Source organism: Apteryx rowi, unplaced genomic scaffold (genome assembly GCF_003343035.1).
Source record: "Apteryx rowi isolate R43461 unplaced genomic scaffold, aptRow1 scaffold_484, whole genome shotgun sequence".
In the NCBI taxonomy this organism is placed as follows: Eukaryota; Metazoa; Chordata; class Aves; order Apterygiformes; family Apterygidae; genus Apteryx; species Apteryx rowi.
Window position 1 is genome coordinate 455548 of NW_020450743.1, and position 15062 is coordinate 470609.

Below are 15062 nucleotides of genomic sequence, written 5' to 3' on the forward strand. Positions count from 1 at the left end.
ACAGTAGCAGATAATTCTCTCGTTTTCAAAAAAGTCTCAGCCTCTAAGTGGAAGGTTATTCACGCTGATTATATACCAAACTAAGACCCAGCAATTGCCTTGAGTAAGTAATTGCCTTGCTGGAGTAAGGCTTTGTATTTTCCTACTTCTTTTTGATAAACTTGGCTTGTGACACATTGCACCTGTCAACCAAGAGTAATGACCTAAAAATGGGAATACACGTGGGTGAAATATTGACCAGTATAGCCTTTAAATGCATGAAATATCCATCTTCCTGCTCTGTCATTTCTTTTTTAGGCTGTACTTGATTCTCATATGTCTGCCACTCCTGCCTTTTGAGATTAATTTTTCTTTAGATTTATTTTGAGACTCTTCTTCCTACTCATCATTCTTTTCAAATCTTACACGGGGAAGTGGTATTTCCTATGGCAGACCTCCCTACTGGCTCCTTCCATCTTTCTCTCTATTTGGCAGCACTTTGCTTATTCTGAATTGCATTTGAAAATAGAGTTGTCTTGGAAAGGCATGATCTAGACTGGGGCTGGAAAATTTTCAGTGCCTCCTCAAGCTGAGAAACCAAATTAAGATAGGAGTTTGAAGGTGCAGAGATTAGTAGGGCTTGACCCCACTGTTTTCTGTGAATGTCTGCAGCAAAGGAACTTGCCCAAGGCCCTTTACTCTGACCACAACCCTGCATTGGGTCATTCATGAGGGATTAAGCTAACATGAACTTGGATGAATTGCCACACTGAATCGTACATTACCCTCTTCACCACAAGTAATTGTTGGTAGTAGTGCTTATTCTTGCTGACCGTTATTAGCAATTATCACTTCAGTAATCTTGTTTTAAAATTGTCATATTCTAGTCTCAGCAGAATTTCTTTGTTGAAAATTTGCTATGCTTCTATTTAGGGCAGAGCATAGAGCAGAAGGAAAGTGGGGTATGCAGAGTTACAGTTGCACATATTACATCCAGACCTAATCAGTGTGCTCCAAGACTTTCAATTTGCATACAATACACTTAGCCTTTCCTCTGCCCCACTGTCACTCTTGCTGATGAATAACTGCCATGTCAGCAGGAACTAGACGTTTAAGACTTTTCCCATCCAGCACATTAGTTCCACCTAAGCTCAGGAGAGACCAAAAATTCTTTCTTTCTGTGGCATTTTTGGGAAACAAAATACACTGAACTGGTAAAGTTGCAACTTCCTGCTCCTGCTAGCAAAATAGCTTCGGCACTTAGCCACTGTGATAGCGGGCAGGGGGGATAACCTGAACAGGCAAGTTGCCTATCAGTTAGCCATGGTCTTTAAGGTTAGGACCAGACAAGGCAAAGTGTTTAGGAAACAAGCTGGCCCAAACAGGCTTCTCAGGAAGGTATGAAGGAGATGAGCCGTTCCTGAACCAGGGGTTAGCCAGTCTTTGGAGAAAGCTAACAGACTGTTTCATAGCTTTTAAGATACATTTACAAAAATGTTACCCTTGAAATTGTATTTTCTACTTCACTTCCAAAGCTTGCTTATTCTCCATTTGTAAATGTTACAGGGCAGCTGGAGCTCTGGAACTTAAAGACTGATTTGCMCAAAGACTGAACGTTGAATCAGATGACAACCAACACAGGGATTATAAAATTATACTTTCTTTGTTACATAAAACAATATTCTAGCTACTAGTATCAAAAACAGCTTACTGATGCTTCACAGCAACTGGCATCTTGCCTGACACAACAGCCATCTTGCACAAACAAACAATGCCGGCACTAACTGAGCTGTCACGGCAGACCCACCACCTTTCTGCATGCCAGGGACTCAGCATGGCAACATGGGGGACACTGCGCTCCCGTGCACCACCCAACCAGTGCCTGGAGAAGGGCACCCATGCAGCTGATGGTGGGGAACTGCCATAAGCCGGGGTGCTCTTGTCCGATCCAGACCTGGGTGCCCACACATAGCAGCTTCTCTGCCCCCAACACACAGCAAAGACTGCATCCCCTGCATCCTCTCCTCTCTGACCAGTGGTGGAATCCACCAATAGCTCTTTTCTGGGGTCTTTGAAGGAAATACTCCAAACTTGACTTGCTGTGGCTTGTGCCTATGTTGGTGATCTTTGGTCTTGGCACCACATGGGACACACAATCAGGCCATACCTCCTTCATCTTGCCATGATTTTATGCAATTGCCTTCAGTATGTGGCAAACCATGCCTTTCTGCTGTTAGTTTTGACCAGTCCCCTTAAAGGTCAATGGTTAGTTTCCCTTTTTGTTGTATCAATCACCTTACAATTCAATAGTTAGTTTTCTACCTGTCATCTTGACATTAGAGTTTGTATGTGTCTCTGGCACACTGCAGGTGTCAAGAGAAGGCTATGCAGACATCTGCAGGGTGAGAAGATACTGCTCTGTGCTTGTTTGGCTCATAAATAAAAGGCTTCTGTCAGTCACCTTTCAGGGTAATTTGTTATCAGTGTGTGAAAAACAAGCACAAATAATGGGAACAAAATTACTGTTGCCAAGACAATTTACTCTGTCAGTCTGCATGTGTGCTATCTGGGGAGGAGGACTGGTCCTTGCTCACTTCAGGACCGGAAATGTTAGGAAGGAGAGCATCACACAGTGACAGACACTGAATTGTAAAAGGGCTGTCTCAGTGTGGGAAAAGGCAGTACCATGTGGACTTGTCCTGGGATGAAAAATACTTTCCACAGTGGTCCTTGAAGAAAGGAGTAGATGAGTATTAAGTATGACAACAGACATAGGAGAAGAGCACCTGCTGGAGTATCCTTGAAAATGAGTATCAGATGTGTAATCACCTCTCCAAACTGAAAAAAAGAAAACAAAAAAGGCTCATTATCCAAGGAAACAAAACTGTTATTCCCAATTCACCAGCCAGTGATATCATGGGAACATCAGCTAATTATGATGGTATATGTATTGTTTTATCTGTTACAGATAGGGTTTTAATAATGGATGTTGTTCAAAGAAAAAGATTTGTCAAGAAAGAGAGTAGGTATTTTTACAGATCTGTGCAAAACTGCACAACAAGAGAGGAAAGGAATTTGTTCTGCTAGTGCAAGACACAATGATTTACCATATCTTAAGCTTTGGCCCTTGAAACCCTCAGGCCATGGTCACTTGTCTTTATCAGGAATAAGCTCCCTACAGGAATTTAATTTATATTACTTCAATGCTACCACTTCTTTAATAGCACATAAAGCCRTATGAATAAAAAGAACAGTTTCCATGCAGTTACAATAAATGCTACAATCTGGGGAGAAAGGTAGGTTTTAATACTGTTTAGTTACCTAACATATGCAACAGCATCCACAGAATTTTGAAAACCTACTGAGATGCCCAAATGGCTTTAAAAATCTGCCCTTCATACACATTTATCCCCAGTAAAGCTGGAAATAATTCCTTCTTCACAGAGGTGCTCCAAAATTTAACTTCTTGATCTCAGTAAAGCTTTCTAAAATCCTTGCCTGGGTAATTCTATCAAAAAGGATAGCTTATTTTATTGTTATAGCTGTAACTCCTGTAACTCCACTATTTAGTGCTTGAATTCAGCAGTGTGTGGCATCAATAGCTGTGGTGTGTTGTCAGCCCACAAGGAATCCACAAAAATCTTTAGAGCCTTCTAATTAGTGAAAGCTGGACAACAGAGGTATTTGATGACTTATTCACTGCCTTCAGTACCACCAGGGAGAATTAAGCATTTAAAGGAAGTAAATCAGGAGTTTTGCCTATGGAATCTAACAAGGAAACCACTGAGTGCTKTTTTTTGTCTCTAGTCCCCCTTCAGACAGCACACTGTTGAGTATAAACATCAAAATCTCTTCTCTGCACACACTTCCTTCTCCCCAGGCCTCAAAGAAGAAACATATAAGACCCTCATATACAGAGGAGGCAGCAGGAAAGCAATTGCAGTTGTGGGTTTTGTCAGAAACGTCTCTCCAAGAATATATAAAAAGGCTGCTACTTCCACTTCTATTCTTGTATGTTTTGGTTTTCAGAAACTACCACTATGCTCATTCCCAATTAGTAAGTAACAAATTGCTTAGAGGTTATTGCCACTGGTTCCTACCACCCACTAGCTATAATCATCACAGGATTTACTATGATTGCTTGGAACTTCAGAACTGCCACATGGGTGTAACTGAGCTCCTTCTCCGAAAATGCAGGATGCTACCTCTTGAACTGATGCTTACAAAGTTGGGGCGAGAACTCTGTTTTTGTTCTGGATTAAGAGAGAATACAGCACATTAGAACTATAATTCCTTGAAGTTGTTCCAAAAAGATACTGCAGTAGAAAAAGTCATCTGTTGGTTTTATACTACTAGCAAGGAGCTAGCATATACAGCTGACCTCACTTTAGCAGAGAGAAAAGTAGTGATACAGAGTAGCCAGTTTATTGCAGCTCTTTCCAAATATAACATATCTACACATCTACAAATACATATACGAACTACAAAATAACTACTGGAGATTTCTGCTCTGATATTGATCAGCATGAAGGTATAAAAATGAGAGGTGTCTCTATTAGATGGTTTCCTTTATTATTTGACATATGTGTGTGACAGAAGTAATATCAACAGAGGAGAAATTGCCTATTTACAGTAGTACATAAATCTGCCAATATCACTAAAGATAATTACTACATACACTCTTAAGACACACTGTGCTAATTATTTCTGCCCTACCTCCTTGCCTCACTTAATTTATTCTCAGAAATTTCCCTCTAATATGTGGCCTTTATCAGGTAGCTGTTTCAGGTAGTTGCATTTATCTTCTTCATTGCTAGATAAAATATTATTGATGCTTTCCTTTGTCATTTCCTTTCCTAGGGAAAGATGTCTTGTTTGGGGCAATTTAAAAAGCTATCCATTACAAGTGAAAAACACATTTGGGATACCAGTGCTGGAGTTTCTTTTACCTGTTTCCAGGGAAGGTTGGTCATTCTGCAGAGCTGACAAGAGAGTGAGCCAGACCCTCATCAGCATAAATCAGTGCAACTTTACTGAAGATAAGGGAGTTATTTTCCCATGTGAAGAGCTGCTCAGGACTTCCTTCTGCAGCCAGTACTGAGGATATTGGAATGGCAGCAGCCACCAACCTCAGGCCACAGGAGACATCTCAGGCATGCAAGAATCCCCACTGCAATTGTCACTGTGTCTCCTTTGTTATTTGTTGCAGTTGGAAGAGTTTTATCATATTGCATTGAACTTGACTCCTCAGATTAATATAAATGCTCCCTAGCATACAAAATCACAGAATCTTGAGGTTGGCAGGGACCCCTGGAGATCACCTTGCCCAATCCCCATACTCAATCAGGGTCACTGTGAGCAGGTTTTCCAGGACTGTATCCAGATGGTTTTTAATATCTCCAAGAATGGAGACTCTACAACCTCTCTGGGCAACCTGTTCCAGTGCTCAGTTACCCTCACAGTAAAAAAGTTTTCTCTTAGATTCAGACAGAGCTTCCTGTGCTTCTGTTTGTGCCCCATTGCCTCTTGTCCTGTCACTGGGCACCACTGACAAGAGTCTGGATCTGTCTTCTTTACACCCTCCCTTCAGGTATTTACACACATTGATAAGATGCCCCTGGAGCCTTCTCTTCTCCAGCCTAAACACTTCCAGCTCTCTGCTCTCTACAGCAACCCAACACTGGTGGATCAAGCCTCCTTACTGATCTTTCCTGCCTTTGCCTCTCCTACATTACTTCTCACATAGCTGAGGAAAAGCACCTTCACCCTGAGGATTTCCAGGTTCTTGTCACCACAAGTGTTTATAGTAAGCTCAGCCTAGAAAACTGCCAGCCCCTAGACTATTCTTCTGTATGCCATCCAATAGCTAAGGAGCCCCAGAGAGTATACGCAGGTGTGTTCTTCAGATGACCAAGCGAATCTGTTTCTTTTATTTATCATTCTATTTCTCATTCAATTTCTTCTTCCATTTCCTGTTAACTCTAGCTCTAAGGAAGTTGATTCATACTTGCCTCTGAGCAATTATAGTCCTCCTTTTTGGAGGAGTGATTTGCAATGGCACTTCTTGGAAAATTAACAAGAGAACATTTAGCCTGTATGTACAACTAGTACAGATAGAAGCCCTTTTTGCTCCTCAGTCATTACAGATACTTACATATGCTGAAATCAGAAATGGGCTATTCTAAGATCTTGGCTCTAAAGACCTCTGAAAAAAAAGATCAGACCAGGGGCCTGATTATGCTTTCACATGACTTAGAGGAAAACTTGTGTTTTTCTGCTAATTTTAATAGTATTAAAATGCTGGAACAGCAACAATACGTATGTAATAGTGGCATCAAAACCTTATAAACCCCCCCATCTCATTGAATTTGCAGGTGAGCAGACACTGAGCAGCAGTATATTCACAGGAGTGCTTAAATGAATGGGCCAGTCTACACCCATATCTTTATCTTTCCATCAATTGTAAGAATATGGGAATCTTTGTACCACATCAGCACTGTACATTGTTTAACATGACACTAAGAGCAATTTAGAGAAAAGGTGCAAGAATCCATGTAATCAGACAAAAAGCATCTTCTTGACCCCAGCAGGTTCATGGCTGACATTTACCTTGAAGCATGAATACTTCACTCTTTCCCCTCTTCCACACAAAATTTAACAGAGCTGTATGTTCTTTCAGTGGCCATGATAACATCTAAGAATGTAACTGTCCAGCAGTGACTATTACAAAATGATTCTACTAAAAAAAAAAAAAAANAAAAAAAAAAAAAAAGGCAAGGAAACAGCAATTAATACATATTGCAGAATACCGTAAGTTAATTAGGAACATGGGTGAGTCTCAGCTTGTGGTCTACAGTCAAAAAAAAGAAACAGACCAACTAACACTACATCCAATTAAATATTTTAGATTTCAAGTATCTACAATAATATCCTGGCTCACAAACCAACACAGGACTCCAGCCTCTGAGCTTAAATTCCTAGGGCAATTCTGCATCATACTTCATTTGCACTGTTGCAGGGCTCTAGCAATCCTATTGCTGTCCTTTAGATGGGGATATTTAAATCACAGTTCCTGGAAAATTATTGTCCTGCTCTTTAAACTATGGCCCTTCTACCATCATGGAAATTAGATTATAGGACTGACAAGAGGAGTCTTTCATTACATCATTACTGATTTTCCAGGCTTCTGTATACACTCTGCTAGTACTCAAACAGCTGGAGTCGTTTAAAGTATTACCACCTCAGAGGGTTTTTTTCCCCTCCTCCTGTTCTGCTAACTGGAAAAACAAAATATGGGATAACAGGTTCCTACTAAGAAAAAATTACAGTGCTGAGAAAGAACTTTCACTTTTAGGCTGAATTGTTGAACTGTCAATATCAGAAAATCATTATTTTGAGACTGATGCCCTTTTCTCCCAGAAACACTCTCTAGTGTTTTTCTGCTTTCCTTTCCATACTGCAGCAGATTTCTTTAGAAATTGCTTTTACATCCCCATAATAGCCTTTCAAATGTTTATTCCCTGGTACAGGAACACAGAAATTCTGTTCAACACTTCTGGACAAACAGCTTACTTTTGGCAGAGAATCCCTGAAATAACAGTTCACTGCCAGTGCTAGCAGATACAAGAACTCACACTCTGCTAGACTGCTGAAGCTCTATCTTGTTAAGAAAACAGAAGTACATAAAGAGACTTTCAAGCCTTCAACTTCAGTGTATTCATCACTAATCAAATCTTTGGCATGGAGATGACCTCATAACAGGATTTATCAAACATTCTGTTATGTATCTATTTTCAAACTAGGCCCAGTTTTTTTTCTGGACTACACAGATGTAGTCATAGAAAAGCACAACCCCCTCACACATGCACATACAGGCGCAAATTAACAACAAAACCAAGGCACAGACAGGTCAGTTATTCAGTGGGATAGTATCTCAGATGTCATCCACTAACACACTGTCCTACCCAAGCAACATCTGTTCAGTGCTGCTGAACTAACTTTTCTGCTTGGCTGTTTACTGACTCACATTATTTAATAGAGATACACAGATAAAATTTGAATTCTTTGAAATATTCCTTAACTAGTCTGTGGGCAGTAATTATTAGGAAGTATTTTTAATTCTTGTTAAACTCATAACCATAAAGGCACAGGGTATGTGAATAATGGTACTATTATTATACATAGCACGCAAACCCAACCCATGCACTGCAGTGCAGGTATGTGTGGTACAGATTGCCACAGTACATAGTTGCTAAGCTTTCAAACATGATTAATGCCAGTAAGACTCAAATCTGAGACTCAGTAAGAGTCTCAAAGAGACTAAAGGCTTCTTCCTCTACATGAAAAGTGGGGAGGGAGAAAACAAAGTGAGAATGTTCCTGTTTTTCGTAATTGCAGTCAGGCTTCCCAGCTAACACAAATTAGTCCTGTTAATTCAGGGAATGGAGAGATGCCACATTTGTGCTACTACTTAGAAACATTTTTTTCGTGACCTTCTGTCAAGGGCAAAACATGAAAAGGGCAGTTAGTGATCAATTTCCAGAAAGCAGGAACAGTCAGTCTTAGCTCACTGCTGACTAAAGATTTGCTCTACAATTCACTTACTGTGTTCTGTCAAGCTCCTCTAAATTCAAGTGCAAAGACACCACAAGTACTGGATTCTCATGGTTCAACACTTAGTCTCATTAGGGAAAAAGTATAAGGAAAATATTTCCTGGTCTTTGGCCTGATTCTCATTCCAGTTACAGGAATTACAGGAATTCCTTTGCTYTGACTGGACAGCAAGCTTTCAAATGGCCATGCAGGAAAGTCTTTACTATGAATAAAATCCAGACTACTCTGCAATATATCACCACTTTGTATTCAATCAGACCACATTTCCAAATGAGAAAACAGAAGGATCTGTTAAAATACACTAACAGCCCACTTCACTCTTATTTTTTTTCACAGACACTGCAAATGGGCATCAAACATTTTTCCGGACTCTTTGTGATGTTGTGCATTGGATTTGGCTTGTCCATTCTCACTACCATTGGGGAACACATAGTGTACAGACTACTTCTACCACGAATCAAGAAGAAATCCAAGCTGAAGTACTGGCTCCACACAAGCCAGGTATGTATTTAGTAGTAASTACATCAAAGTCATGTTGTTGTTCAAGAAGGCCTGATTTATGGCTCAGTGCTAAGATAAGGTCTCACCAGATGAAATGGATTGGTACAGAAGTACTGTCTTTCATATCTCATAAACTTTACTCTTATTTATCCATCCCAGTAAAATGTTGTTGTAGCTGAACAGTATTGTTGACTTGTGCCCATTCTGAGATCCAGAATTCTTCTTGCAAAACCTGCTACCTTGCCAGTGAGTCCTCCTCCAATATTTGTCTAAGGATATCACCTACACAAGTGTAGTTTCCAATTCTACATATAGTGATGGCATCTGAGCTTGCACGGTGCTTTAAGACCCTGAGAATCACAGCAGACCACATAAGTCAGACCCTTTCTGCAGTCACCAGAACCAGGGTTTATTCTGTTTTCATTTTTTCATGGTATCAGTAACATAAGAGACCATAAACAGGTCACTGTCAGAATGCTAAGGCATTTATGGACTACACAAAATATTACACAATACTTCTAATATATTGCCTAACAGTACAGTGCCCTCTGAACCTGTGCTGGATTATGCCTCGCAATAGCAGTACGTTAGTGGTTGTAAGAAAGGCACTGGTGACTGGCATTTGAAGTGTGACAGCAGCTGTTGCAATCTGAAGAGGATTATGACAAATGAGAAATGACAAAATGAGAAGCACAAAGGAAATAGTTCAAATATTCACAACTGCAAAGCCTGCAGACAGGATCTTTCCACTTGTACTATTAACCTTACAGCTCCTTTTAGACACCAGAAACAACAATGTTATTTTGCTGGGCTGGCTCAACAGAAGATTTTATTTCCCTGTAACGAGTTCCCAGCCTTTTGGTGGACACACAAGTACTGGGTAACTTCCTTCATTATTCTAAGGAAAATAGTACGGGGACATTGCTGTAGGTGTTTGCATTTGAAAGAAGTTACTTTGCAGCAAAAGGCACAAGAAGAACTTTTGAGTAGTACAGTGAAAGAGATCTTTTAGAACATAACAAAGTTTGCTAAGATCCATCCTTTTTCCCGAGGAATTCTAACACCAAGGAGTGTTTGCAAACTACTTATCCACCCTTCAAATTACCCTTCCTCAGGAACTGTGGAGAAATGAACTTGTAATGACAAAGCACAGGCATTGTTGGTATCCTTGAACGTGCAAAATAATTTATGCTCAAGTAGATCACACAAAGCCAAAAATTGTTTACGCATTTATGGAGCTATTTTTAATCTTGTGTTTACTAATTCATTTTCTTCTTTTCCCTGCAGAGATTACATCATGCCCTGAACAGTTCATTTATTGAGGACAAACGCCAACCTAAGACAAAACGAGTAGAAAAGAGGTAGGAAGTTCCACGTGCCTTAAAAAACAAACAACAAAATTTACTTTGAAATGAAATACATTGTGTCTGGATACCTACTTATGAGTCTAACATACCTGAAAGATAATAGACCAATAAAAAGGAAACAGGACAGATAACACTCTGGGGTAAGGTAGAAACAAATTGTTTCCGATACCAACTATTGACTCTAGAAATTTTGTTCTTTTATGATTTCCCATATGGCTCATAAAGCAACCCCAAGCTAAGCAGAGGCTTTGAAGTTTGTGAAATCTGCTGTCCTTGTTTTTAGAGAATTATTTGCTCATATACTAAAACACTAGCAGGTAACCAGGGGTCCTGTGAGATAGCTTCACAGTGAAGGAGAGCTCAGGGGGTATGTATGTTAGAAAATTTTTCACACAAACACCAGCTCTGAAATGAAAAGGCTGAAAAAAGAATATGCAGTCCCTCAAAAACCTCTGTCTCAAATAACTCTTGGAGAAAAAAATAGGTAACAAAACTTCTTTGCTTTCATAGCCCAGGTCTTCTGAAGGACAGACAATCTTACTTCTCTATAGCTACCAATATACAACACATTTTCCTAAAACTAAACATTTGCTAATTCACTGAAAACTATTAGGGCACTTTTAAAAGGTATAGGTAACAGTATTGCTTTCCTGAAGAGGAGGCACAGACAAGAGAAAAGCAACTTCTTCCAGGCTGTGTCTAGATATTTGGCATGACTGAATTCCCCAGAAACTTCAATCTTGTCAAAACACATAAACCTGTTTTGTTTAGTTTGTTATTCCTGCATCAATGGCAGGAAATGTAAGAAGTAAACAGTAGGCTTCTAGACAGCCTACATAAGACAAGTACATAAAGACATATACAATTAATTTCCTCATTTTTTTCCTTCATTTTATCACCCCACAAAAACCCCAGTGCAGCACCTCCTTGCGCTTGAGCAGCAGTAACAGGAGCTGACTGGTGCAGGACATTTCTTCCACATACTGGGTGCTCACTGAAGCAGCAGCATTCACAGTCACGCACACCCCCAACTCTCTATCACTGATGGTACAAAAAGCACCAGCTGAATTATTTGCCAGATAACGAGCGGTGTAGAAGTTCCCTAACACAAGGAGATGGCCATAAAGCCCACACTAAGGAACCACAAAAATATTCTTTCCTCATTAAGAATGAGGAAGTGCTGCTGCTCCTAAAATATCCCTGCCTGCGCAGCAGCCAGTGTGCATGCATGCGTGCGTGTGTATGTGCGCACRTGCATGTGTGCATGCATGTACACCCACCCATTCCCTGCTCCTCATGGTCTGAGCTGCCATTTGAACTGGATTGCAGTGAATTTAACTCAAGAAACCTGGTAACATTGGACCTAGCTGTAATGAATACTAATGTGTCAAGGTACAGCCCAGTGCTCTCCAATCAATTATCTTATAACRCTTTCTTTTATTCCTCCTGGAAGCTGTGGAATTATTAAAAGCACCACGAAGTAGAAAAGAGGTGGAAAGAATTTGTATTATGTTACTGCTATTTTTCTCAGGGAGGAAACTGCCTTGGTTTTTTTAGGTTATAGCTTTACAAAAAGATCTTTAAACTCTGAAGACTGCAGAGCATCAGTGGCCAAGCTGTAAGGGTTTTCATCTACTTGACAGTGTTCAGAAGTGGACACTGGCCTTTGTTAAAGTCACCTGCCCATAGCCCCAGACAGAACAGCCTCCAGCACAAGCAGTAGAAGCTATGTCAGTTTCTAAAACTTTATCAAAAAGCTGTCTTTTGATTTGGGGGAGAAGAACAGAAGCTATGGATTAGTAGTTCAACACTGAGAAATATTTACAAGACCGGGGAGTTGCAGCATCTCTGGGACTGCTCATATTTCTGCTTCAAGGCAAGTCTGTTGCACAAGGCTGCCCAAGACTTGGGGCTCCACAGGCTCTGCAGAGCCTCCCCACCAGACAGCAAGGTCACAGCATTGGGCACACAGCCCTCAAGGCCTTCCTGTGCCATCCTGCCACCCTGCTCACAAACAGGCATCACAGCTGCTCATGCTTTTCTTTCCCTCTTCACCCTCTGAGGTCAGCCTTCGCATGCACTACAGCTGTGCAAGGAGCAGCGATAATCCTCAGTCTTGGTAGTTCTCTTCATGGTGCCAGGCTCCATTGGCTACACAGCAACCCCAGCTGCTCCTACACCACCTTCTGTCTTAGGCCAAGGGTGATGAGGCTCTAGTATTTATCTACTTCAACATCATCTCTGTTGGGGGCAAATGATAGAAAATCTGAGACTACTTTTTCTGGATTCCCACTGCTACAACACAACTAAAGCTCTCTGCCTTGATGCCTTACCCCTGTCTACTGGGCCTTTCTTTTGCCCACCCTCAAAATCTCCATGTGACTTCCTTCTCTGAGGTGAGCTCCCCAGCTGATATTAACCTGCAGTCCCAGCTGACAAACACAGCTTATGTCTCTAGTATCTCTTGTCTATCAGCAATGATGTGGAGCAAACTCAGTGTAACCCAGGTGACACAGAGATGCACCATCACCAGAACACTATTTGCTTTCCAGTCCCTCAGATTTCTGTGTTTTAAGCTCTGTGGAGACCCTTATTGCTGCATGGCTCTTTTGAATTGGCCTCTGGCTATCTGTGTGAAAATGCAGTGTGGTGGCCTTTTGTTCTTGGCCCTGGGAATGCTTTGCCCCTTTCTACTTCCCAGGTCTAATCCTATTTCCTGTCTGAAATGTCCTTAAGAGGTGCTTGTTTGTTTTGACTTCTTCAGGGGATTAACATAATTGTATCACAAAACACACATCCAACTTAGCACAAGACTGGAGAGCCTTCCTGCCCTTCATTTTGTAGCATGAGAAAACAACTGATCTACACAAAACCGAAGAATCCTACATGTACTTCTCTGGTTGGGGTCCCTTAGCCTGCTGGACTGTGCTCTAGGCTAGTGCTGCAAGCTTCTGGCTTGCCTAAAGCCTCTTTCTTTAAGGGAATTTCCACTTTCCAACTCTATTCTCTAAAGGCAAGATTAGGAAAGTATCTGCACACAGCTCCGGACTCTTCCTCAAATCAGTGGTTTTCAGCAATTCCACTCCTTAAATTTTAATCATTTTCATTACCTATAGATTGGTAGGTTCATGTTAATGGGCATTTTGTTCAGGAAGGATACCCACATAAGACTTCTATGATGTAGCAGTTTTCATAGCAACTACTTCAGAGTTTCAATCTGAATTTAWAAAATGATTACTCAGAAAAGGTAAAACAGATAGGAAAGCCAAGCTTCTTTCCAGTGTGGGCAAACTGAGTGCTTCTTACCTTCCAGGTGAAGAGCAGAGAGCACACAATGTTCCCTATACAGAAAAGAGTCCTTAGGAGAAATCCAGGGAAACACCCTAATTTGAAAGGGCTGTAAAGAGAAGTTACCAAGAAAGGGGTGATGAAATGCTTTAAAAAAAAAAAAAAAAAAACCTTTAATCAAAATATTTTGGAAAGACTTTGCCAAAGGAGAACATTGAAACATTTGAAACGTAGCTCCCGAACGGAGACTAATATCAAGATTCCTCTCCCAGACTGAAAATTCCAAACTCTATTTATTCTATCAGGAAGCTCATGTTTCTTTACTCCAAGGTCTGAGAAATCCTGTCATCAGGTTCACTCCCTCCAAAGTGCAAGCAGCTATTCAACGGACAATACAGAATCACAGAAGGGTTGAGGTTGGAAGGGACCTCTGGAGATCATCTAGTCCAACCCCCCTGCTCAAGCAGGGTCACCTAAAGCACATTGCCCAGGACCATGTCCAGACAGCTTTTGAATATCTCCAAGGATGGAGACTCCACAACCTCTCTGGGCAACCTGTTCCAGTGCTCTGTTTCCCTAACAGTAAAAAAGTTTTTCCTCGTGTTCAGACAAAACTTCCTGTGTTTCCATATGTGCCCATTGTCTCTCATCCTGTCACTGGGCACCACTGACAAGAGTCTGGCCCTGCCCGATCCTCTTTACACCCTCCCTTCAGTTATTTAAACGCACTGATAAGATCTCTCTTAAGTCTTCTCTTCTCCAGGCTGAACGGTCCCAGCTCTCTCAGCCTTTCCTCATAGGAGAGATGCTCCAGTCCATTAATCATTTTAGTAGCCCTCCACTGGACTCATTCCAGGAGCTCCATGTCTCTCTGGCATTGGGGAGCCCAGAACTGGACACAGCACTCCASATGCGGCCTCATCAGGGCTGAGTAGAGGGGGAGGATCACCTCCCTCGACCTGCTGGCAACACTCTTCCCATGCAGCCCAGGATCCCATTGGCCTTCTTGGCCACAAGGGCACATTGCTGCCTCATGGTTAACYTGGTGTCCACTAGCACTCCCAGGTCCTTCTCCGCAGAGCTGCTTTCCAGCAGGTCAACCCCCAACCTGTACTGGTGCATGGGGTTATTCTTCCCCAGGTGCAGGACCCTGCACTTCCCTTGGTTGGGCTTCATGAGGTTCCTCTCCGCCCACCTCTCCAGCCTGTCCAGGTCCCTCTGAACGGCAGCACAGCCCTTGCTGTATCAGCCACTTCTCCCAGTTTTGTATCATCATCAGCAAATTTGCTGAGGGTGCACTCTGTCCCTTCATCC

At 41.5% G+C, this 15062-nt stretch overlaps 1 protein-coding gene across 1 annotated transcript in view; it reads left to right on the forward strand.

Annotated features, from left to right (window-relative positions):
• Positions 1-15062, forward strand: part of GRIN3A (glutamate ionotropic receptor NMDA type subunit 3A) — a 79386-nt gene that overhangs the window by 63062 nt on the left and 1262 nt on the right. Inside the window, exons 7-8 of the mRNA XM_026078730.1 lie at positions 8929-9093; positions 10381-10454. Coding sequence (XP_025934515.1) covers positions 8929-9093; positions 10381-10454 — 239 coding nt within the window. The remainder of the gene's footprint in view (positions 1-8928; positions 9094-10380; positions 10455-15062) is intronic.